The sequence below is a fragment of the Fukomys damarensis genome, unplaced genomic scaffold (assembly GCF_012274545.1).
Source record: "Fukomys damarensis isolate Sample0158 unplaced genomic scaffold, DMR_v1.0_HiC HiC_scaffold_6, whole genome shotgun sequence".
NCBI classification, from domain to species: Eukaryota; Metazoa; Chordata; class Mammalia; order Rodentia; family Bathyergidae; genus Fukomys; species Fukomys damarensis.
This window is the reverse complement of record NW_022900918.1, coordinates 31,985,818-32,008,618: the sequence shown is the minus strand read 5'-3', so window position 1 is coordinate 32,008,618 and position 22,801 is coordinate 31,985,818. Positions and strand designations below refer to the sequence as shown.

Genomic DNA, 22,801 nt, shown 5'->3' with positions numbered 1-22,801 from the left:
AAGCAGCAAGCGTAAGAAACATCACAGACGCATGGCACACTGAAATGGCTCACCATGGTCATCAAGAAGCGCTCTTAAAAGCAGCCGGAGAAAAAGACACTTCATGCACAAAGGAAGGAAGATAAGATCGACAGCAGATTTTAATACCGAATCTCAATAACTGACGGATCTAGTACCAGAAACTCAGAAAGGATTTAGAAGATTGGAACAATACTGTCGACCAATGCGATCTAACTGACCTACGCATAGGGAATATGCAACCCCACCCAGCAGAATACACAGCCATGCGAGAGCAGGTGCACATCCGGGTGGACCGGAACTGCATGGTCCAGGTCAATCGCTCCACGTGACCTCTCCATGCAAGCAAGAGATGGGGAAACGCGTGATACACATGGCTGCTGCCGGTGTAAAATGCATACTGTTCTGCAGTAAACTTGTTTTTCTGCAAGTAGTTCACTTTGAAGTGATGACTAAATACTGTGCAGCAAATACAAAACACCAGCAGCACAATCGTTTATCCTAATCAAGTACCAAGGACCAGACAGAGTTGGATGTGCCAGATACACTTAGGTGGTGCCTACCTTTAATCCCAGCACTCTAAGAGGCTGAGGCAGGAGGACCACAAGTTCAAATCCAGCCTGAGCAACTTAGCAATGTAAGACCCTCCCTCAAAACACCAAAAAAAAAAAAAAAAAAAAAAAAAAAAAAAAGACTGGGGATGTAGCTCAATGCAAGGGTCTGGATTCAATCCCCAGTACTGCCAAAACATAAAAAATAAACATAAAAGCTAACAATAGAAAGATCTGTAGAGAATTCTCATATATTTAGAAATGAAATAACCCACTTCTAGGCAAAAGCGAAATGGAAAGTATTTCAAACTAAACAAGAATGAAACCACAACAAATCCACATTTATGGAATGCTAGGAAAAACGTATTTAAAAATAATTTTCTATGAGTGCAGAATGAACATGTCCCGCTGTTAACACCTTAGTGAAGTGGTCTCAGAGTTTCCAAACTCCCAAGGGCCAGTTAAGACACTCGCGGGGTGGCTCCCAGACCCCTCACCCCCACCTGGGCCTGGGCTCCTGAATGCATGTGCAAGGCTGGTTCCTGGGTGATGTTCCAGGCCCAGGGACCACACGCTTCAGGAACCTGACACAGTGGATACATTCCAGACCTCTTATTTAGTGTGATGTGCAGAGGGATAAACATGGAGACACTTTTCAAACACCAAAACAGGAATCTGGACATGGTGGCGTATGCCTTTAATCCTAGTATTCTAGAAGGCTAATACAGGAGGGATCACAAGCTCAAAGCCAGCTTGGGCAGTTAAGCAATTTAGCGAGAATTTTCTTTTAAAAAAGGGTAGGGAGGGCTGGAGATTTAGCTCAGTGGCGCTGTGCCTACCTCACAAGCTCAAGGTCCTGAGTTCGATCCCCAGTACGAGGGAGAAGGGGTATGGAGATGTGAAGGCCCTGGGTCAAACCCCCAGTATAACAAAAGCAAAAGCAAAATAGGATCATAATGTTTTATAACCTTTCCCCTCAATGATTTCTACCTTTCCATTCTATAAACCTTCCTTACATCCAATCCTCAGAATGTATCCAGATTCCTCCATTAGTAAAGAACATCCTCACTGACAGTCTGCTACACACGTGTGGACCTAGGACCATGCTTCCTACTAAGTCTCCACTAATCTGGCCCAGTGTCCCTGCCCAAACCCAATACACTAGTACATGAAAGAAATCTGTGAACAAAACGTGGCCTAAAAAGTAGAGGATGTGTTATTTATGTATAAGGAAAACTTTAAATAAAAAATAAAAGACAGATTGGTAAGCCAAAGTGCAAAATCAAATGTGGTACAGGTTTCCCAAGGGAGGATCTTCTGTCCCGGCTACACCCAAAGGAAAGTTTGAGAGGCAAACCAAATTCATATTACACAGCTGTCATCTGTAGGGAAACTTGAACCTTGGGGTTTTTCTCCTTTCCAAGAGGGGCTCAGCGTAGACCTCACGCTGATGGAATGGCAGCCACTTCACTCCGTTTTACATGCTTTAAGATAGTTTGTTGAATTCCCATTACCTTTGAAAAAATCCCTTTCAAAGGATGTCACTTGGGTATGGTGGCTACTTAGCAGGGCTTTTTTTTTTTTAATTTAATTTATTGGTACATTTTAGGTAGACAGTACAGTTACATTCATTACTGGGATCTTGTACCTTTACATGCCGGGTCTTGGTTCTCATTTTTTCCCCTTGTCCCCACCCTCCCTTCACCCTCCCCTCCCCTCCCCCCCTTCAAACACTTTAATTCCATTTTTACATTTTCTCGTATTTTTTTTAGCTGGGCTTTTTAAAATGTCCCAAGAAGACTTAACACCTTGGGAAATTTTTAAGGGTGTAATACTTGACTGAGTAGTTTCCTCTCTCTGGGATCTGTCCCATCAACACAGCCACTATCATGGTGCTGCTCTGTGTGGGGCCTGAGATAACCTGAGCCCCACCCTGTGCTGCTTCCCAAGAGTTCAGGCTGTCCTCAGCCCTGTGAGAGTCGGCCCTCTTTACACCTGCCCTGTTCCTCCAAAGATCCTTCAGAGCCTCCAATGCACTCAGACCCTGGGAAGGAGGGGGTCACAGGCTGTGACAGCATAAATAAGAGGACCGGCCAGGACACCTGTCATGCCAAATAGCTGCATTCCGTGACTTCATGGCCCCTTCCTAACAGCAGAGAGAAAACGAGTGACAAAGACCTGAGTTTATGCATAAGAAAGCACAATCGTGTCAGTAGTGCTTCAGTTAAGAGCTGGTGAGCTTCTGGGTGAGACTGAAGAACGGAGCAAGAAATGCCCACTACGGGCATGGTGCCCACCAGGACATTATCACAAAGCACCTGAATGAATGCTCACGATAACCTTCTAGAGCAGTCCGTTTTGACTCCCACTTTTCAGATTAAGCGCAAAGTCAGGGAAGTCAGGAATCTACCCAGCTGCCAAATGACAGCGCAGTGTTTAAACAGATTCAGAGGCCACAGTGCACAACCTGCCACTCTCCTCGGCAGGTGGCTGAGATAAGTGTTACTCACACGGCTCTCCAGGCTGCGAAGGTCTGTGAGACTGCTGGACACACAGACATCCGAGGAGAGGTGGCAAGTGCAGAGAACTGCTACGGCTGTGTCTAGATGTCCCCCCAAAGCCTCAGGAGGTTATAGGTGGGGCTTTTTCAGGGGTGTGTGATGCTGGGATTGACTCATGAGGCAATGCTAGGATCAAGGGCACTAGGATTAAGGGTGTGAGTGCTGCCTGCCCTAAGTAGCCTGGATAAGATAGAAGGGATAGACAGAGCTGTAGTCCTCTTGTTGCTTCGCTGCCTTCTGCCCAGCATGAACAGTTTCTCCTCAGCAATGCCTGTCTGCTATGCCATACCGCTGTGGAACTGGGTGATTATGGACTGAAACCTGTACAAACTATGAAAAGCTTTCCTCCTCTAACTTGGGGTGTTGGGTATTTTGTCGCAGCAGCGAGAAAGTAACTAAGACAAGAACACACATGCTTGGGCAGTGAGAGCCGGGATGGTAGCCCTGGCTCCGTGCTTCTCTGAACTTGCCCACTGTAAAATGTGATTATACACTAATTAGGTACTGGCAAGCCATGGCTTTCTACCTTACAGATCAAGTTTGCTGTTTGTTTGTTTGTTTGGTACCAGGGATTGAACTCAGGACCTTAGGCTTGCAAGGCAGGCAGTGGCACTAATGAGCTGAATCCCTGGCCCAAGTTTGTTTTTTCCCCCAGTACTGGTTACTAAACCCATAGCCTTTGATTTAAGATGCATCCTCACGCCTTTTTAAATTTTACTTTTGAGCTGGCCATGGTGGCACACGCCTATAATTCCCAACACTTGGGAGGCTGAGGCAGGAGGACCACTGTGAGTTGGTGGCCAACCTGGGATACATAGTGAGTTCAAGGCCAACCAGAACTATGCACTGAGATTATCTCAAAACAACCAGAAGAAATAAAAAAAAGAAAGAAAAAGAAAAAAAATCCTTCCATAAATTTTACTTTTAAGGCAAGGTCTCCCTATATCACTACATTGCCCAGAATGGGCTTGAACCTGCAATTCTCCCACCTCAGCCTCCCAGAGTGCTGGGATCATTTATAGGCAGGCGCCACCATGCCTGGCTATAAAGTTCGGATGGGTCAAATCCACGCCCATTCGCTTACGTATTTTCTATCGCTGCCAACTGCTCCACAGCAGCATGATTTAAACAGTTATCGCAGAACCCTGAGAGCCTGAGAGACTGTCCTGCCCTTTCCAAAAACTGTCGGTTCTCTGCTCTAGCATATAAACCCTGAGAAGGACAAGCGGTCCTGTTTGCTGTTGCATCAGAGGACTAGTGCACCCTGGCATGTGACAAGCGGTGGCTTGAGCATTTTATATGATTTGCAGTATTTGGGGAGGGGGTGTGCTGTGGATCGACCCCCACAGCCTGCCTGTGCTCGACCACTGAGCTATGCCCTCCAGACCTCCGTCTTTATTTGTTTTAGACACAAGAGATTAATCACCTATTTCTCGAGTCAGCGCTATTAGGGTTTCCCTCCATTTTACAGCCGAACACTCCTAAGCAACCCCATAAATCATAAAAATCAAGCCTGATAAAAACTTCAAGGAAGTCAGCCTAGCAAAAGAGAAGCTCCTGCAGTTAACAAAAAAGGCAGCAGATTTAGAGTCAGAAGGATGCGGTTAGAATCCTAGCCCAGTGGTGAGGTAATTGGTAGGCCCGGGCATGGAGCAATTCCCAGAATCTCAGCGCCCTCTAACACAAAGTGCAAACACCAGCACTGATTTCTGGTGTGGAGAGGCAGGTCCGGCTGGCGGGGAATCAGACGGAACTGGAACTGGGAAGGCCACGAGGAGCCTGCAGCCATTCAGACAGGCACTCAGCAGGCTCGTTAGAAATTGAGATAACGCACCTTCTGGTGTGCTGAGAACCACTATTTTAACTTAAAATGAGCTTAAGAAACTGCTCCGTACAACAAAGTTTGAACCTGGTGCACTGTAATTATTTCTTCTGGACTCCCTTACAAGACTGGCACTCCCAACGAATGGAAACGCGAGCTATCTGCCACCTGACAGTTGACCTCACATTTCTAAAGTCTTGTCAGGTGAAGAAAATGAATACGGCGTTAGATTTGGCAGGTCCGTGGCCAGCTGCCACATCTGGAAAAGGACAGGGGACCAGGAAAGCTTAGGTTTACTGCACAGACTAGAAAATGACAGAGTGTTTACAGCTGGACTAAGTTGAAAAGAGCAGCCTGCCCTTGCTTTTAGGTGTGTGATAGGCTGACTCGGTCTGTTGGCTCTGGGTGCAGCCTGAGGACTTGTTCCTAGACGTAGGCTTGGTTCTCTTCTACCTTCCTCCCCGATCTGCACCTCGTCAGCAGCGGTTTTCACCGTGGCTTCAGTGTGTGGGCACTCAGCCTGCAGGATTCTGGTATCTGAATCATTAAGCACATCTCTTCCTGTACTCCATGAAATCCACTTTCAGGTCCCGCCCACCGGAAACCTCATCACACTGCGCACACTGACACCCAGCTCCTATGTCCGGATGGGACTCGAGCAAAGCAGAGACCAGAGCTGGCTCTCACACCCGCCTACCTCTCAGTTCCTACACGCTGCTCTCCTGCCTAATCGCTGCAGGTCCCAGTGCTTTTCCAGACTCCAGTCTTGTCCTGTTCCAATCGGGCTACAGATATCTTTCTAAACCGGAAATTACATCGTATCACATCCTGCTAAATGCATGGACAGCTTCTAAGCCCAGGAGCTCAGTATGGACCTGTGCTGCCCATCCAACTGCCAGGCCCACCTGGAGGGGAAGTGGGGGTCAGATAATGGCCAACGGGGGCCAGTGATTTAGCTCAGTGGTTCTGCTGCCTGCCTCGTGAGCTCAAGGACTCAAGTTTGATCCTCAGTAACAGAAAAAAAAGAAAAGATAATGCCAATGGTGCACAGGACAAAGACTCAGCATGAAAACACCTTCGTCAGTCATTCATACTGACTATGTACTCAAATGATGTTTGGGGAATATATATATATATATGTTACAGTAATTCAAAATTTTAAAAATGTATTATAATAAAAGTCACAATGCACTTAATCCTCCTTTAAATACTCTTTGCTTTGAACACATTTATCCCATTATTCTTCACACTTTCTGAAGCAGTTCTGGAAGTCTTCTCTCATGACTGTCTTTACGAGGTATGATCAAAAATACAGTGAACGTTGCTGCCGAGTACCATCCAATGGAAAGGCAGGACCATAAACACATGATAGTGTGTCCTCACTGGATCCAGCACCGTGTAACATGTGGTTCTTCCTCCAAAGTCAAAATGAGCAGTTGGGCTGGGGATTTAGCTCAGTGGTGCCGTGCCTGCCTTGCAAGCACAAGGTCCTGAGTTTGATCCCCCATACCAGGGGGGAAAAAATAATGAGCACGAAAGGTAAATACTGTTAATCAATCCGGGACATCAAGAGAGCTATGACAGTGCAACTAAAGATGTTCGTGAAAGAGGACTCCAGAACTACTTCAGAAAGCGGCAAGAAAGATGGGATAAGGGTATTGAAGCTGGCAGGGATATCTGGAAGGGAATAACTACAATATATTATTTAAAAAATTGAACATTCATTGTACTTCGCAATCACACCTTGAATAAGATAAATAAGATATTTTAAAATTAATTTCACCTGATGTGTTCAAGTCTTTTTTTTACTATAACTGCTAGACAAAGTTCTGTATGTGGCTCCTACTTTAATGGACAGCAACAGGACAGAAAGAAAGCCTTAATCCTCTTGCGATCCTCCTCCCATACCCTTACCTGTCAAAAGTCTACTGTCACTGCCTTTGCTGACACCCAGCCTTCCACTCGGGCATCATTTGAAGTCCCTGAATGCCTGCTTTGCTTTCTGGGCTTTGTACACAAGGTGCACCCTCTGTCTGGGACAACCTATTAAGTAAGTGAACCCCTACTGACTGGTCTTGGAAGGCAGTTCTGTAAAATTTGGGAAGGACTTCCTGACCACAGTGCTGTTCGCTGCCCCCTGTGCCCGACAGCACCCTTTCTGCCACACATCTACCGGTCTCTGACTCAAGCCTGATGCCACCTGGATCACAGGTTCCCTATGTTTTACTCATTCTAAGATAGCCAGAATGATGACTAGAAAGCCTGGGAACTCGGTGTGTATGAAACAAAAGATAAACAAACACAATCAAAACTTATAGCCTAAAAGGGTGGCTGATAAAAGGTGGGCTGAGATAGAGCCTTGTAAAAGCGCCATCAACCAAAAAGAGATAAACTACTAGGAGGCCGTGCTCTTAATTTTGCATTCAAAATGGTTGAACCGTTTTTGCAGGATCATCTGACACATGTATACCTATTGGCTGGGCGATGCCATGCCTTTGGATCTGAACTACAGAGACCTTTATATTGGTACATTCAGGGCAGCACCATTTGTAAAAGCAGCGGGGGAAAAAGGAAAAGCCAAAGTGATGCACTGAGGTGAAAGTTACAAATTCTACATGTAGCTGAGAAACAGGAGGAAAAAGACTTGATGTGCTGAAAAGGAAAGATTTCCCCTGAGAAGGCGGAAATGTATAAGCGCCTACCTTTCCTCTGTATTTGTGCATTTTAAAGGTCTGTGTTTACGCACACACACACACACACACACACACACACACACACATGCACACACACAAGTTTTATCAGCAGACACGAGAATGTGTGCACTGACAAGGTGTTGGTGGTTCCTGGAGGGGAAAAGGGTGTACGGTGTGTGTGGAGAGAGTCTTCACTGTCTCCTTTTTGAGTTTGCTGATCACAGGCATGAATTACTTTCCTTATATATTTTAAATATTTTTATTAGATATAATATATATTAGCTATTAACGAGAGCTTTCTATATGCTTCTGTATGTCCAAGGAGAGGTACCAATTATCCCCACCCCAGTGGAATAGAGAGTAAAATAGCAACATTAATCTGATGTCTCTTACCGTGATCTTTTTGTGATCAGGAAACTCAAGGCCAAAATAGTCGCCTTCTACAAGGTTGAGGTGGTTGCAGACTGCGTCCAGCAGCACCTTCCCCGGCGCTCTTTGCTGTGAACAGAAACAACAGGAGTTACAGTGACCTCCAGTGATGAAGCCCCTGGCTTCCTGAGTCCACAGGTTCTGCACAGCCTGCCCCACCCACCACGACACCCTGAGTGCCAGCCCCGTCCCTATTTCCGGATCTCGTTCCTGCTGTTCCCGAACTTAAGATGCCCATTTCTGCCGTTTTCCCTGCCCCAATAACAGGTGCAGATCCCACCCTTTTCTAGCAACAGCCTTTGTTTTTCAGGGTAGTTTTGGGCTTACAGAATACATGATCTTTCCCCATCACACACACAGTCAGCATCTTCTGTTGTTAATGTCACAGTAGTGCAGTCCATATTTGCTGAAACCTTACTATCACCCAAAGTCTACAGTTTATAAGAAGGACGACTCTGTGCTGCAACAGGTGTTGAGCAACCCATGGTGCCCGTCTCTACCACTACCACGGGAAGAATAGCTTTACTGTATTGAACTGGTTTTGCTAGCTGCCCTTTGCCAGCGTGTCAGGTGATTGGAGTCACACAGCATGTGGCCTGTTCAGACTGGCTTTTTTCACTCAGTAAGATGCACGAAAGGTTCTTCTTGGTCTCTGGGTGGCTTGGTAGCTCCTGTCTTTCCTTATCACCAAGTGACATTCATTGTATTACTTGGAGGTGCCTCAGTTTGCTTCTATGTCTAACTACTAAAGGAATCGTGGTTGCTTCTGAGTTTTGGCAATTTTGAGTAAAGCTGCAGTAAATATTCGTGGGCATACAAGTTTCCAACTCATGACCTCAGGCCTTCTTGTGACAGCTGAAATCATGTCCCTGTGCCTCTCTCTTCCTCCCCAGCATTTATAGCTCTTGGGCTTTCTTCTCTGGGTTACACTCTGTGTAACTCTGTGTGAGTTGTCATCTAGATTAAATCCACTGAAGAGAAAGCCCATATTTCACTCATCCCTGTGTCCACAATACGTTTTACTGAATGGTTTGCATCAGTCCATGGTTTACAGTTCCCACTTGAGCGTGTGCCCCAAACTAAACGTGGGCTCCCTACTCATCTTTTATTCCCGTTGTTTAGCAAAGAACCTGGCTCTCAGCGTCTGCTATTCGCGCCTAGCAATGCCCAGTGTCCATGCATCTTCTGTATACTGAATCTGTAGGGAAGAGGAATACTACATCCCAGAATCTATATATAATGAATCTAACTTCTACCGTAAAAAGTTTAGAAACACGTGCCTCAGTTTCTCCTCGCAATCTGCTCGATTCCTAAAGATCCACAGATAAAATGGATAAAGCTCCAACGTACATTTCAGCCATTGGCAAACTAATATGTTCCAAAGACATCACCATCTACAATTCCTGGTTTTATACTTCTGCTGCCCCTCTGTTAAGAGAAGGGCATTTTAGGTGCCCATCAGTAACCTGGGGGACTGACAGTGACAGCTGGGGCCTGACAAGCACAATGAGGGACAAGTCTATTAGCTGTCCCATCACAGCCAGAAGGGCCAACAAAGACCACTCGTGTTGAGCACCAACACTTTTTCCTCACAGATGTCACCGTACGCTCCCACAGCCGCCCTCACTGAAATCCCGAAGAAACTCCCCGCTACTGGAGGACGCATGATTTCCTTCCTGGATCGTCCCAGCTAATTAGCTGCAGACCCTGAAGGCCTGGCCCATGGTCCCAGGCAGAGTCATTTCACGTGCACAGATGGCAGGGGTAACAGGTGATTGCCAGTCAGCCTCATTCTTCTCCATCAAGCTCCCCCAGCCCAGGCACACTCATCCAGAAGAGTGGGCACGAGACAGCAGCGCGATCACCAATCGTAATTTCCTTCTCGGAGGTACAGCAGGCCGCCCTGTTTCGGACATCCTGCATCACACAGGCATTTCGGGTCAGGCTGATATAGGGGGAGAATGAGCCGCTCTATACCAGTCCCTGGTCCCGGGTTCCTGTCCTCTCGGCAGCCTCCTCCCAAGCGCTCCCCTAGTAACTTACACACAGCTACTTATCCTGGGCCTCCTCTCACGCCAGTAACCCCAGTTGAAGTATAAAGACGTCCATGAAACACTAATCAAGAAGACTAAGAAATAAGAAGCTCTAGAAGAATTCCTATATCACAAGATTTTCTCTTCTAAAGGAAGACCCAATTTCAATTTCCCAATCCTTCTTTCTCACCGTTCTTGACATTGTCTATTTGTAACAAAAATAAGCCACCAATTATCTGCCCTGCTGGCAGGTGCTCACGTTCCCCAAAGAATTCCTGGAACTAAGGGAATTTGATAGCTTCATCTAGATTTACAGAGTCTGAGAACTGAGACCTGGCAGTTCAACGCTGGAAATCTAAACAAGCAGGAAAAAAAAAATCAATATACAATGGACATCTTTATGGCCAGAGTGTTAAACTAAGCACTTCACAGGAGACAGGAGGGCAAGTTAACATTGAATCTGGGTCCTTTACTGACTCAATAAAGACTCCTGTGCATGTACTGAGCTCCTCCGGGCAGGACTTAGTAGTCCTGGAACTCGCAGCGCTACCAAAGCTTTGAAAATACTACGCGTGCTCCATGAGCGACTGGTGTGGCAAGTGACTACCTTCCTGTAGATGGCAAGCTTGAAATAGAAGACTCAACTCTAGGTCCTAATGACAAGTTGGGTCTCAATTTGGCAAACTTTTCTTGAAATGCATTATTTTGTACACATATTTATAGAAAACGACTTTTCTATGGTATTGAAATTGTTATACAGAGCGGTTTCGACATGGTTTGAACGACAGCTTTATAGTTCTTAAATTTCATCCATAAAATAGATGCCTATAAAGTATTCTATGAATTACCCCATGAATGCTGGCTTCCTTCAGGGTTGTAAGGAAACTCAGTATGTAGCATGACTAGTGAGCATGACAGAGAGCTTAAATGCACCCAGTACATGACAATTTCATGAATAAATGCACTCTAATGGGTCCCCTGGACTCACAGTTAACATCCCAACATGTACTTGGCTGATACAGCCTAAAATACTTTGAGACATCACTATCCCATGATATAGTCCAGACTTACTTTCCTCTTCTTTTAGGAACTCCTATAGAATTATCAACACACCCAGCACAAGATTCTGCTTCAGAGAAAACATCTCAGAGAAGGGAGGCAGGGAAAACGTTTCCTTCCCATTCTTGAAGTTGTTCCTCCTACATTAGATTTACCGCATCAGGCCGGGATATCATTTCTCTCTGCCTGTCTCTAATGTGTTTTCAAACTTCACTTAGAACATTATTCTATTACAAAGCACACCGCAGACAAAAAAAAACAAAGAAAGAAAGAAAAATGGTGCTGCCACTATGGGAAAAAGTATGATGAAAAAAATTAAACACAGAATCATTGTATGATCTAGCAATTCTTCTACTTCTGGGTATAAAACCAAAATAACTGTGAGAGATGGTACTGAAGAGATACTTGTACACTCATGTATATAGCAGCATTATTCAGAAGAGCTCAAAGCAGAAAGCAACCCAAATGTCCATCCATGGATGAAGAGATAAATAAAATGTGCTATATGTGTATGTGTTAGTTTTCTATTAATATCATGAAATATCCAAGGCGAGGTGACTTTATAACGAAAAGAGGCATGTTCAGCTCGCGGTTCAGGAGGCTCAAGGACTTAGAACCAACATTAGCTTGGACTTGGTGACCAATGGTGAATGAAAGACATCACCACGGCCAGTGATTGCAGGACCAAGAGATCACATGTCAAGACAGGAAGTCAAAAAGACTGAGGAGTGGCAAGCCTGTGCTTCTACAACGGCCTTTCGTGGATCTCCTAAGAACTTCCTTACTCCCTTTCAAGGGCAGCAGTGACAATGACCTAAGAACCTCCCATTAGGCCTCAGCCCCTCAACAACGCTGCACTGAGGACAAATCTCTCAACACACAAATGTGGGGGAAAACCATATCCAAACTATGGCGACACACAATGGGATGTTCCTCGGCCCTAAAGAGTCAGGGCATTCTGGAACGTGCTTCATCACAGAGGAACCTTGGGAACACTCTGCTTAGTGAGAGAAAGCCAGTAACGAAAGGTCTTAAACAGGGAGCTGACCTTTAATGGAAGAAAGGTAGAAAGTCTGGGAGCTGGATGGTGGTGATGGTTACACAACAATGCGAATACACTCAAGGCCACTGCGTCATACACTTAAAAATGACCACCATGGTATTTTATGTTTGTGTATTTTACCACAATAAAAAATACAAAAGAAAATTGGGGGGGAAAGTGACAGAAGAAAAAGTTAAACATGTAGAAATAACTAGAGAGTATTCACAGCGACAATTTGTTAACAGTACATTTAAGAGTAAGAAAACAAATAATCCATTTGCTTTATATCAGGTCCAAGAAAAACACTGGGAAAACCCTCACCACACAGGGAAAATGAGTGGATACCATGTGTGTGGACCTTTTGCTATAATTTCTCAGCACAAAAAGCTCCTTTTTGTATGTCTGGCAAAAAAGACATTCAATGCACATATTTGAAAGTAACCACAAATTATGCATTTGGGGCAGGCTTTGCACTGGGTGCCATTGATGAGATTCCAACGTTACAAATCCACTGGCTCTTTATGGCTTTAGAAAAGGCCCATAAACAAGTCAATAAAGTCTGAGAGGCAAAAAAGTAGCAACAGCACAGACTAAGTGGGCAGAACACAAGAAGAGACCCTGAGGAATTATCTGCAAAAGTGTTTTTCGCAGAGTAATTTACTTCAAATCAATCACTCTCAATCTTTCAATCTCTCAATCTCCCTTCTGGCTGCTAGAAGAATGGCAAAGGAAACTGAATTATCCAGGCATCACTTGAAAACCTGTAAATTTCAGTAATAGTTTAATAGGAAAGAGATCTGACAGCAAACGAATGTATTCTCAAGTGTCCCCAACAATACTCAAGGTGGGACGGATCTCTAATACTTCTATTATGTCTAAGAGACTGAGGCCAGACAACCCCACTTACGACCAGTCTCAATTATAGTATTTTAAAAGTGAACTCCTTAGAAGAGGTTATATTTTGGAGAATAAGCCAGATATTAGCAAGACGACAAAATCAAATTTTAATCTCTTTTTTCTTAGTGACTACTTTTAAATATGCTCCAAGAATTTGACAGAGTAAACCCTTTATTTTCCCCACAAACTGCTAAAAGCACTGATTCTAAGGACATTCTAGCTTGTTCCCCAGATGGCATCCTCCCTCCTTGTCTTAGATTGCCTCCTGACAATCACGTCTGGCCTGCACAGCACCAGGCACACATCATGCAGCAGAAAGAACAGCTTCTCTCAAGGGCCTCGTCCCTCTTTTTCTACCCTTTATGCCCTTTTAGAATATTCTTCAGAGTCACTGATCTTGTGGTAGAGTTTCTCACAGCCCCTGGGCAAGTTTCGATCAGGTAAACAGAAGTACACTGATGGAGCTAAGACAGCATATAAAGACCCTCCTTCCACATAAGGTGCCATTCACAGCCACCGGGCATCAGGATAAGAGCGTTAACTTAGCCCCTCACAGTGGGTTTTCCGTCCCTTACTCTGGTTGAGTCTCAGGCAGGGTACTAGCCTGAGATGGAAATCAGAGCGAGACCGCTGAGACACCCAGCCAGCCCTGCCTGCCTAGGATCCATGCCTGGCACTGCAACTCGGGCAGGTCCTCACAGCAGCAGCTGCAGCAGCCCCTGGGGGAAGTGAGTTAGAAATGCAGATTCTCGGGCTCTGTCCTGGCCTCTGTCATCAGCATCTGTGGCTTATCACTGTCCCCATGGAATCACTGGGCACATTAAGCCATCAAAGTGTCACCCGGGGTCCCCTCCCCTGCATTCCAAGGCAGATACAAGCACAGATGGGGCATGGACTCTGCCCCTGGGGATGTGCCATGCAGCCTGCTGTCCCAGTAGCTGGATTCTCCATCCAGGGACATGGCAGAGACATGCCTTGGGATTGGAAAAGGAACCCTGCCACTGTCAAGCCGACCTCACCTCTCCATCCTTCGTGCTACACATTTACATCTCCCTTAGCCCCCACGGTAGCAGCGACACGAACAGAGGACACATGTGATGCACCAGGTCTTTGGCTAGGTTCTTTGCAGTCCTAAGTTTTTCCATTTAATCGACACATTTGTCCAGAAGGGAGACAAGACATGCAGTCCTTTCATGAGGCCATAAGCTGGGACTGAGCAGTGTCCCTCCAATTCGAATGTGGAAACCCTACTCCCTGTGTACTTGAAGTGGGGAAGTAACTGAGGCCAAACGAGGGGCTGTGGGTGGGCGCTGACCCAATAGGGGCAGGGTTTTTAGAAGACTAAAGACCTGTGACCGCGCTTGCTGTCTCTGCACCCCATGAGAACACTGTGAGAAGGCAGCCATGTGTAGGCCCTCGCCACAGCGGGAACCTGCCAGCACCTTCACTGCAGACTTGCCTTTGCTAGTGTGAGGTTTGTTATCACGACCCACGCTCTGTCTGTGTCTCCACCTGTGTTCTCCTGGCAAACTCCTACTCACTCCTCAAGAGCCATGCAGATGGCCTTATTTTAAAAGAGGAGAGGTTTATTTCAGCTCCCAGTTTGTAGAGGTTTCAGTTATAGTCAGCTGGCTCCGAGGCAGGGCAGCAGGAAGCAGAGATGAATCAAGGGAGGAGAGGGACCCTCCCAGGCTACGGCCCCAGTGACCCACCCCCTTCAACTAGGCTTCACCTCCCAATCACATGCGGCTTTAAACCCATCTGTGCAGTGATCCAGTCACCTCCCCAAACCCCACCTATGAGCACACGAGGCTTGGGGGACCTGACATCTAGATCTAAACCATAACAGAAATACAATCAAGCTCAGGGGAAGCCTTCAGGGTGAGCCTAACCTAACAGGTCCTGGGTCCTTATAAGATGATGACAGTGGCTATCACCAGAAAGTGGGACAGGCCACGAGGACACCGCCCAGGCTCAGGAGGGACATGGCCCTTGCCCACACCTTGATTTCAGACTCCCAGTTTCCAGAAGCTTCTGACGTTGGAAGGCACCCGTTCGCGCTTTGTTCTTGTGGCCCTGGGAAGTGAACACACCACCACATCAGGGCTACTGGCTGCCGGTTCTCACCACACGTGGGCAGAAAAGGTGCAGTCACAGCCAGCCCCCGCTCCTTTGGAAAAGAGATTACAACGAAATACAGCGAGCAGAGTGGGAATAACATCAAAATCCCGCCCCCCCGCCGCCTCCGTGATCAAACACACTCAGCAAAACAGTGGACGATGATGGGAGGTAATTTATTTATCTTACTGCTAAAAGGTCTCCTCCCTCTTTTTATTGCTGCTGCTTTAGATGGGAACAGTGCTTTATAGTTGGAGTTCTTCCTATAAAATATCATCTCTTTCGAGACCCTTACAACCTGGGGAGGTGAGAAAAACTCAATCCCAAGCTTAGAAGTCACGTGAGGTCCCAACCCTCCCCCAGGCCCTTCCTACCCACTCACAGCACCCCTCCAGTTCCCAATTAAAGAGCTACTGACGCAGCCCAAGTCCAGGGGGAGCAAGGGAGAAGCTCCCGAGGAGCCTACACTTCTGTCCAGCAAACTGAGCACAGGCTCCCTATTTTCACTGCATCCAGACAACTTGAAAAAAATGACAGATAAAAGAAAAAAAACAAAATGAATAAGTTCCTAGAAAGAGAACATGAAAGAAGAGACAGCAGTTGAGAGATTTCCCCCAAATTTCTAGAAGACGCAAAGAAGTGAGCTGAAATCCAATTGAGAGGAGAGGAGAGAATCAGTAATAGGAAGCAACCAAATTGTACAGAACGGCTCCAAAAGGCCAAAAATGGGAGATGCCAGATACCTCTCATAGTGCAGGAGCAGTAAAAACATATGGCAGCACTGACATTTCTATCTTCATGTAGCTAAGATCTTATAACTTAAAAAAAAAGGAAGGTAATAAAAAGGAGAATTTGGTTAACAAGAATGAGCCACTGCATAGCAGAAATAAAAGCTCCCCTAGAAGAGTTTTTAACAGTGAAGTCGAGAACTTCCATAAGAAATGGAACCCCAGGTTAGAAGATGGGAAACCAGGGCAGGCATTAGACATCAGGGACCTGGGTTCCGGGACTTCACCAAGTGAGTAATGTGACAGACTCAAGATCCAAGCACAGTATGATCCAAGTAGAGTATGAGAAAAACTTCCAGGTCTTTCCGCATGGCAAAAGGCTGAAGACTGCCTCAAAGGATGACTGAATGAGTAAAGCCATCATCCCTGGGCAAATTACTGGAACATTTTTAAAGATCAGAAATGGGAGATTTTAACAGGACAGAGAAAAGCAGAGGATGCAAATCAGAATGGCACAGGTGTTCTTGAAAGCGAAGCCACTCATGCATTGCTTAATGATGAGAACACATCACAAATACAGATGGCATGGCAGGTACCTGGCCATACGGAAGGCTACTGTACCTGGGGTCATGATGAACGCAACAACACAAGATCAAACCAATCAAAAGACACAGGAAATACAAGGTGCTTGAGGCAGCTGCTGGTCTAACACAGGGAATGTGTTTTACTAAGTAGAAAGAGCATAGTCTGATACAATGATTACAACGTACTGTATGGTACAATACTACACATTCATTACCAATCATGAACTGTGTACTGTATATAAAGTATGTGCTTTTTTTTTTTTTTGCAGTACTGAGATCAAATCTGGGGCTTTTGCACAGAGCTACCTCTCTGCCCCTTTTTATTTTGGAATAGGATGTCCAAGCTCAGCTCAAACATGCAGTCCTCCTGCCTCAGCTTCTCAGAGTGCTGGGATCACAGGTTTGCAGCACTGTGCCTCATGTGTGCACTACTTTTCTCTTTTCTCCGGGGGGCGGGGTACTGGGGAATCAAATTCAGGTCCTTGTGCTTTCAAGACAGGTGGCAGAACCACTGGGCCAAATCCCCAGCCCTATGTAGGCATTACCTTTATACATACAGCTGACAGTGTGGTAGCTTGCCGACATCAGCGTAAGCTCACACATATGAGGAAGGCACTGTGTGTGTGACAGAACCAGGCAACGGGCGCTTCTCAGCTCCAGTTACAGCCCTACAGGACCAGTGTTATGGGCACAGCCTGTCACTCACCGAAGTGTCTTTGTGCCCTATGTGTCGTTCCTCTAGGAGCCAACGTGCTTCCCTGTCTTCCTACTTTACGGGACATTAGGTGATAATGTCTGTGTATATGCACAACTGCACTGGGCCTCGCCGTGGGCAGAGGGGACCTACACACTCGCATACCTGTACCGCGTGTCTGCCATGTACGCACGCGAGACCGTCCAGCCTGAAGGACAACAGAGTCCAGGGTCACCGCACCCGAGGCAGTCTGCTCAGGGCACCTTGCTTGCTCTCCTGTAAAATGGGTGTGAAGGTTGCAGTTGTGGGAACAGGATGACTTAGAGGACACCAAGCTCTTAGAGGGTACCCAGAGCTCAGCAAGCTGCTCTGGCAGCGAAGACGAGAAAGGAGGAGAACAAGAAATGACTTGGAGCTGAACAGCCGACCAGTGATTCCCTGGACAGGAAGCGGTGTGAACACCACGTACAGGAACTCCAGCCCCAAACTCTGGGAGCCGGAACAAGGCTTCCATTCTAGGGGAACATGGCTCAGCGCGGAGGCCTGCCCATGTCTCTGCCCACAACGCTGCGATTCTTCCTCCTCACCGGGCTGTAAGGGGCGGCCGTGCTGCCTGCGAGGGCACACTGCCTCCTTGTTTCCCCGGCGCTGAGCCCAGGCGTTCAGAACACTCATTAAACACACTCTGGGCAGGGTTTCCGCGTTCCGACTTCGGGATATGGGCAGAATGGCCCCTTTCAGCTCTCCCTGGAGTGCAGCGAACGATGCTAAAGCCACAGTGCCCTTCGCATAGAAGTCCCTACTTCCTGCACTCCAAGACTTTGTAGACTGTGTGTGTGTGCGCGCGCATGTGTAGATTTCCACTGCTTTCGCACAAACTTGTTAGGAAGTAAAAGCAGGGGAAAAAATCCACCGATGAGAGAATTCAGCTGCTCGTAATGTTGCTGAGTTCATTTGCTCCTGACCTTGTACAGCTTGTTATTTTTATCACTAAGGAAGAGATGAATAAAAATCCTAAAATTCATTAAAAATAAAACTAATCTCACCTGACATTCTGGGGCACATCTAGTAAGGCATGGAGTAGAATATTCCATGTAGAATGGATAAGGCCAGACTGTGGCCGCTTGAGGAAAGCATGACAACACTTCCAGCAATAGAAAAATGCTCGCCTTCCTTGTCCAGTCTGTTTAGTTTGGCCCCAGTGGTCAGAGCCATAAAAATATATTCAAAGCTCATGGTTAGTTGCATTTTCTGAAAAATGAAACAAAACCCCAAAACCACCTAGTATTATACACTGGGCCTCCAAAATTATTGCTTCAAAGAAAAAGTAGACATTTTCTTGAACTTTGCTTAATGTTTGCAGAGAAAGGTAAAGATTTTATAGAACAAAGTCACCAAGCATCTGTAGTTTCCAGCCCGCATGCTCAAGTCTCTGCCTTGAATTAAAAACACAGCTTTCCTCTAAGAACATTAACCAGAAGGAAAATTATTACCTGTACACACACTCTCTGCAGAAAACATTGTTAACACATTCCCAAAGGGAGCATTCTCTCCACACTGCAAGGGGATTTTTAAAGTTATTCTTCATGCAAAAGGTTTTTTAATTAAAAATGTATGAATCAAAACTGTGAAAATACAGCTTTCAAGATCTTTTAAGACTTCTCAGATCCGGGGTCCCCAGGACTCCTGTGCCCAAGCAAATGCCTTTTTGCTATGTTTGAACATGGATTTCCCCTCAGAAACTCCTACTAAGATTGGATGGCCACTGTGGCAGCATTGGGCCGTCAGGAGGTGACCAGGTCCTTAAAGCAGACCAATGCCTCTCTGAAAGGAGCAAGTTGCTTTCTACACTTGGCTTGGGTTTTTTGTTTGTTTGTTTGTTTGGTACTGGGGACCGAACTCAGGACCTTGCACTTGTGAGGCAGGCAGTGGCACCACTGAGCTAAATCCCAGGCCCCAGCAAGTAGTTTTCTAAAGCTAGTCCCCTTTCATACTGTCTCTTCTGTAAGTGTCTACTTGCCCTCCTGCTCTTTGGCCATGTTATGCCACAGCACAAAGCCCTCACCAGAAGCCAAGCAGAGGTTGGCACCATGGTCCTGGATTTCCCAGCCTCCAGAACCATGAGCCAAAATAAACTTCTCTTTGTAAGTTTCCAGTCCCAGGTATTGTCTTATAGCAACAGAAAATAATCTAACATATTTCTATTTTTCATTCTTTTTCATGTCCTTTTCAAGCTTAATATTCTGCTAACAATGAAAGCAAGTGGGGTGGGAGTGGCCCAACCTGAGGTTTGTATATTTGTAAAGAGGTAGGAGTTCTACTCAAATCCTTAGTGCACCCCCTCCTTTGAAAGACTAGAAAACTCCAATTAAGGGAAATGCATAGACTTTATGGTTAGCCTAAAGAAACTTACAAATAAGTCTACAACTCACTGGTCATTCAAGAGATGCAGATGAAAACAACACTGAGATTCCACCTCACCCCAGAAAAAATGGCTGCTATCAAGAAATCAACCAATAACAAATGTTGGCGGGGTTGTGGGGAGAAAGGAACCCTTCTCCATTGTTGGTGGGAGTGCAGACTGGTGCAACCACTATGGAAATCAATATGGAGATACCTCAAAGAGCTTGGACTGGAGGTTCCATTTGACCCAGCCATCCCTCTGCTGGGTATCTTTCCAAAAGAACTAAAAGAATCATATCACAGAGAAGTATGCGTACCCATGTTTATAGCGGCACAGTTTGTAATAGCTAAAACTTGGAAACAGCCCAATTGCCCATCAGTTGGAGACTGGATAAAGAAGATGTGGTTTTTCTATAAAAGGGAGTGCTACTCAGCCATAAAGAGTGAGAAACTAGAGTCATTCATAGGGAAATGGATGCATATTGAGGCCATACTCTTAAGTGAAATAAATAGGGTGCACATGTGTAAATACCAAATAGTTTCTCTGGTGTGAAAAACTAAAAGTGTTCCAAATGGTATAACTGACAATGTGAAATAGGAAGAAAAGGGCTAAATGTGTAGGGAAAGTGGGAAGGGGGTAGGGAAAAGGAAGTAGGGAAAAAGAAAAAATATGAGAAAATGAAAAAATGGAAACAAAGTTTTTGTAAAGAGGAAAGGGTGGAGGGGGTGAAAGGAGGGCAGGGGGATGGGGGAAAAATGAGAACCAAAACCTGTCATGCAAAGGTACAAGATCCAAAAGACAAATGTAACTGTACTATATACTTAAAAAGCACCAATAAACTCAATGAGGAAAAAAAAAATGTCTACAACAAAAGTACAAAAGGCAGCTATAACACAGACAGAAAGTAGATGGGGCAGGGGTGTTATTGGTTATAAGGATAATTATATTTGAGAAGACAAAAAGAGGTCTGCGGGTGACAGGGGCAATGGTTATTCAACAACAGGGTGAATTTCCTAATGCCACTGAAATGTGCAGTTAAAACTGGTTAAAATGGTAAGTTTATGTTACATACCTTTTACTATAACAACAAAAATAGAATATCCCCAAGTATTGACTCAAAGGAAAGGGTAGGAAATGTTAACCACTACAGAAAATATTTTCATGGTAAGGAAAGGTGGGGGAAAGCCTAACTTTTACTTCATCTTCCATGGTTGAAGCTATTATTACTGGGTATAAAAATGTATAGGATTACACTTGGGAACAGCAAAGAATGAGGAACCCAGGGGTCTAGAGTCATCGGGTCATATCTTTGAAGCTCAGCTTTCCACTTCTCCAGGGGCCATGTGGGTACTGGTTTTCCCACCCTAATAAGGGGAATAAAATGATAGCTTCCCAAGAAGTGGTTGTGAGAATTAAATGAGGTAAATACACATACAATGTCGAGCACCAATATCAGTTTTGTTCAATTTTTTTTTTTTTTAAGTGCCGGGGACCTTGCGCTTGTGAGGCAGGTGGTGGAACCACCGAGCTGAATCCCCAGCCCAGTTCTGTTCAATAATTAAGGGCTAACCACCATGCTACATTTTTAGTTGTAACATCTTCCCTGTTACTTCTAATGCTTGGTGTTATAAAAGGTACTCTGAGTATTTTAAATCTCACTGTACATTAACCACTATAAAATAAACTTAAACTTTGTTTTTCACTATATTCTCTTGAGGGAATGGGGAATAAGAAAGCGGACAGAAAATAAGAGGAGGGGAGAAAAAAAATGGAGTCCATATACTCTACATACTATGAAATTGTGTGTGTGTGTGTGTTTTATCTACACGTGTGCAACTGTGCTTACTGTGGTAACAGCCCCCTCCCTCAAGCAACTCACTGATGAGTATGCTAAAGTAAGCATTCACAGATTACAGACGTAAGACAAATCTACAAATAAGAACACAGCACAAGTACAGAAGGCATATCCCAGACAGCTTTTTTTTTTTTTTTTGACTAAAACATTTTGAATTAGTAATCACATTTTAAAAAGCGTATCAGACAACACCATCTTAGGTGTTAATAAACCACGCTGCTGGAAAGTCCGATGTGTCTGCGTGGTTCATGTGCCAGCTGCTATATCAGGATATGAGAGTTAACTCCAGCACAGCGGGGGCTCTGGAAATCAGGTTCCCCTGGCAACAGCAAGCAGCTGTGTCCTCTAATCTCCTACGTAGAAAGTCCTACAGATGTGCACATTCACCTTCATAACCGCAAATGTCCCACACACCAAGGAGTAGGGCACCGGGCTGCTCACCTTCAACTGTTCTTCTCAACTTCACTTTTTTTGAATACTTGGACAAAACCTTTCCATGGCAACTTTCTTGAATTTCTCTGCTACATTTGACTTCTGTCATGTATGCTGATCACATAAACAATTTCCAAACCATCCCTCAAGTCAGCTCGGTCAGAAATAGTCACTTTCACTAAATTACATATGCTTCTACTCAAAGCTCTTTTCACTCAGAGTAAGGTCCCAGTGATCTGCCTCACCCTACTGCCTCCCCAAACATGTCTCCCTCGTGTTGACTGCATGCAGCCACATCAGCCATTCTCCAAACACATCTGTCTCGGGCCCACCTCAGGGCCTTTGCACAGGCTGGGATTCAGAGTCTCCCCCCAGGAATCTTCAAAGATACTTAAAATTGCAATTCATGACCCTGCTCCCAACCCTCTTATTCAGCTCTTTTTTTTTAATTTTCATGTATCATTTTCCAACATTCAAAACAACGCACCTCCTGATGTTCCTTATCCTCTCTGTCTGTCTCTGCTGCAATGTGCATACCGCCAGAATGTGGATCCTGGCCTGTTTTGTTACGAGAACAGCATGACACAGAGTAGATTCTCATAAAGATCTGCTGAATGGATAAATAATTAATTTTGATTTCTAACTCATATGGAGAGACCGTAATAGCACTGCCTTTAACAAAAACAACTATAAATGGGGTCAAGACTCTTAAGCCAAGTAGAGAATAGAATTTTACTTCAAGAATCTGTTGTTCAGAGAGTTCATGTCTTCAAAAGTCACGAAAGCATACCATTAAGAAAAGGTCTGTCAGAGGAAAAAGCATTTAAAGGAATATGAGCAAACTGAGGTGATATTCTACTGATCAGGAACCATTTTAAACT

At 45.2% G+C, this 22,801-nt stretch overlaps 1 protein-coding gene across 7 annotated transcripts in view; it reads right to left on the bottom strand.

The window, feature by feature from the left end:
• Farp1 (FERM, ARH/RhoGEF and pleckstrin domain protein 1) overlaps nucleotides 1-22,801 on the bottom strand; it is a 256,913-nt gene that overhangs the window by 71,888 nt on the left and 162,224 nt on the right. For 5 of the 7 annotated variants that reach the window (XM_033760943.1, XM_033760944.1, XM_033760945.1 and 2 more), the window contains one exon: nucleotides 8,039-8,143. In XM_033760943.1, the coding sequence (XP_033616834.1) occupies nucleotides 8,039-8,143 (105 nt within the window). Of the gene's footprint in view, nucleotides 1-8,038; nucleotides 8,144-15,107; nucleotides 15,246-22,407; nucleotides 22,465-22,801 lie in introns of those variants that run through there. The other 2 variants (XM_033760947.1, XM_033760946.1) reach the window with 2 other exon arrangements.